The sequence below is a fragment of the Camelina sativa genome, chromosome 15 (genome assembly GCF_000633955.1).
Source record: "Camelina sativa cultivar DH55 chromosome 15, Cs, whole genome shotgun sequence".
Classification (NCBI taxonomy): Eukaryota; Viridiplantae; Streptophyta; class Magnoliopsida; order Brassicales; family Brassicaceae; genus Camelina; species Camelina sativa.
Window position 1 is genome coordinate 3,138,357 of NC_025699.1, and position 2,723 is coordinate 3,141,079.

The 2,723-nt window shown below is 35.4% G+C and overlaps 1 protein-coding gene across 1 annotated transcript; it reads left to right on the plus strand.

Moving 5' to 3' along the window:
- LOC109129035 (lysine-specific demethylase JMJ25-like) lies at positions 16-1,655 on the plus strand. Its single transcript, XM_019236536.1, has 8 exons — positions 16-92; positions 240-312; positions 392-477; positions 591-710; positions 808-866; positions 966-1,070; positions 1,149-1,235; positions 1,335-1,655. Exons 2-8 carry the CDS (start codon positions 291-293, stop codon positions 1,450-1,452), a joined length of 597 nt encoding a protein of 198 aa, XP_019092081.1. The 5' UTR covers positions 16-92; positions 240-290; the 3' UTR covers positions 1,453-1,655.

Below are 2,723 nucleotides of genomic sequence, written 5' to 3' on the forward strand. Positions count from 1 at the left end.
TTTTCCGTAGAGAAGATAGTCCTAAATTAGAAAGTTACATTGAGAAACATCACAAGGAGTTCAGACATCTCTACTGCTGCCCTGTATCTCAGGTACACACTCTCTTTGCATGCGTATACTTCTTTTTCTTCTCCTAAAAGTTTTAATGGTTACCGTTATAAAGATATGTGGTGCTTATTTGCGTCCGTTCAGTCTTCTCTACAACTTATCCTACATTTTCCTTTTACCTTCTCTTTTAGGTTGTTCATCCAATACATGACCAGAATTTCTACTTAACGCGGTATCATATAATGAAGCTGAAAGAAGAATATGGTATGCTGTCATTTATAATTTGTAACCAACCAATTTATCTTGGCGGTTTTTGGTCATATTTAATGAGCTGTTGTTGTAGGCATTGAACCTTGGACCTTCAATCAGAAGCTTGGAGATGCTGTTTTAATACCTGTAGGTTGCCCTCATCAAGTTAGAAATTTGAAGGTAATATTTTTGCTTTAGGATACATACAGTGGATTTGAGCAACTGTGCTTTTTAGTTTCGCAGCATAAGTAAGGTTCATCAATTGATCATAGTAGCTCTCTTGTGTCTTGCAGTCCTGCACAAAGGTAGCGCTTGACTTTGTCTCACCTGAAAATATCGGCGAGTGTTTACGCTTGACAAAACAGTATCGTCTACTTCCACCTAATCATTATGCAAAAGAGGACAAGTTGGCGGTATTCCTGTCGTCTCAATATCTGGTTGTTTTAAGCAAATTCTGACTCTTCTCTAAATGTTATTCTTCTGTTTTTTTCCTGTTGTTTGGTTGAACAGGTTAAGAAGATGATAATCCATGCAGTTGATAAGTCTCTCCGAAACTTAAGTGGAGAGAAGTGCGTTCTTTACTTCTCTTCTCACTACCTATCGCAATCATCAGTAAAATGAGTTTCCTTTTGTTTAAAGCTTGATTTCTGTTTTGTGATGGTGTTCAGGTCTCCAGAACCCAAAGAGAAGAACAATTTTAAGAGAAGGAACAAGTCAAAGGGTAAAGGCAAAGCAGTTGTGAAGGCTCTCAAAGACTTACCTCCAAGTGAAAAGTGAGTTTTTTTTTTACTTCTCTTCTCAATGCCTTAAAAAGACATCAGTAAACTGAATGTATTTTTGTCTTGGCTCAGGTCTTCTGAAGCCGAAGAGGAGAAATCAAAGATGATAGTCAATCCAATCGATAAGTCTCTCGAAGACTTTCCACCAACTCAACAGAAGTGAGCTTTTTACTCGTCTACTTACTACCTGTAAAAAGCATAAGTAATCCGAGTTTCTTGTCGTCTAAGCTGTGTTTCTTTTCTTTTGTATTGTTTCAGGTCTCTGGAAACCGAAGAGAAGAGAAAACCAAAGATAGTGAAGACATACGTGCGGAGAAAAAATCTGGGAAGTCAAGAAACACGTAGACATTGGCTAATTACAAAAGGAGAAGAGTAGGAGTAATTGTTAGTTGCATCTCAAAACTCATCTGTTTTGTTGTCCGTATATATATATTTTTTTGGCATAATTTGTAAATCTCGCCTCAATCATCTTACTCTGTGAAGTACTCAAGTCTGAGAAGTAGTTAACTTCACTCCTCGAGATGTAAGCTGGAGTAAACTAATAGGAAAAAGAGTTAAACTGATTTAAGTTTAAATACAAACCGCATCTTGATCAAACAAAATTTGTTTGACTCAACTTGTCTGCTATGAGTGGAGAAAGAAGATTCCTGGACTCACATAGGGATCATCAATGTGTCATAACAATTTAACATTTAATCTTCTTAACCAAATAGAATGTATAATCATGTTTAACACATCATATCTCTTAAATGAGGATCTACTAATCTACATAATAGAGATAGTTTCGAATCAGTAAGAATAATTAAATGAGGATCTCTACTAATATACATAATAGCGATAGATATATACTTTTTAATTATTAAAAAAATGTGAATTGGAAATTTTGGTATTATTGTTAATATTCTTTCTAGATAGTTTTATAGTGAGTTCAAATCATAGACGATGATATATTTCTTTTTTACCTTTTTAAAAAAAGTTTGTAGTATTCCATCGCCGGAAAAGATGGATTTTGTTATTAACTTCGTCAACGTTTCTATTCAACCAAATAAGCAATTGTTTATCAACAAAAAGAAATAAATAATTATATTCCTAAACGAAAACCATGAATTATACCGGCCCGATTGTTTCGGTATTCTATTAATTGAAAGTGTTTTTAATACTAATTCTAGATAGAATCTAGAAGATCATAACTTCCTTCCAAAAGATTGCCTTTTATTAAAAAAAAAAAAAGAATTATGTTACGAAACCGAAAGCAATAACTCACGTAGAACTAGAATCCAATGAAAATCTTTAAAACAAAAAGGACGTAAAACAAAATTAAAGCTTAAGAAACATTTCTATTGACCGGGCCCTGTGGAAGACCACGCCGGAGGATGAGTCGGTGATAAGCTGAAACAAGAGTCTTCGATGAGAAAATTGCGAGAGAGTCTCTTGCAGCTCACGCAAAGCACAAACCTCATATGCGGCGTCACTGCCCTGCCCTGGTGATTGGTAAAGTGAATTACTCGGTCACAATTATCGCATAAAATGTGATCATGCTGAGGACAGTAAACGACAGCGTTTGAAGCTACGCATGATTCACATTTCATTGCAAACATCCATCTCTCGCAATTGTTATGCCCGTTGCAGCTCATCTCAAACATCCCT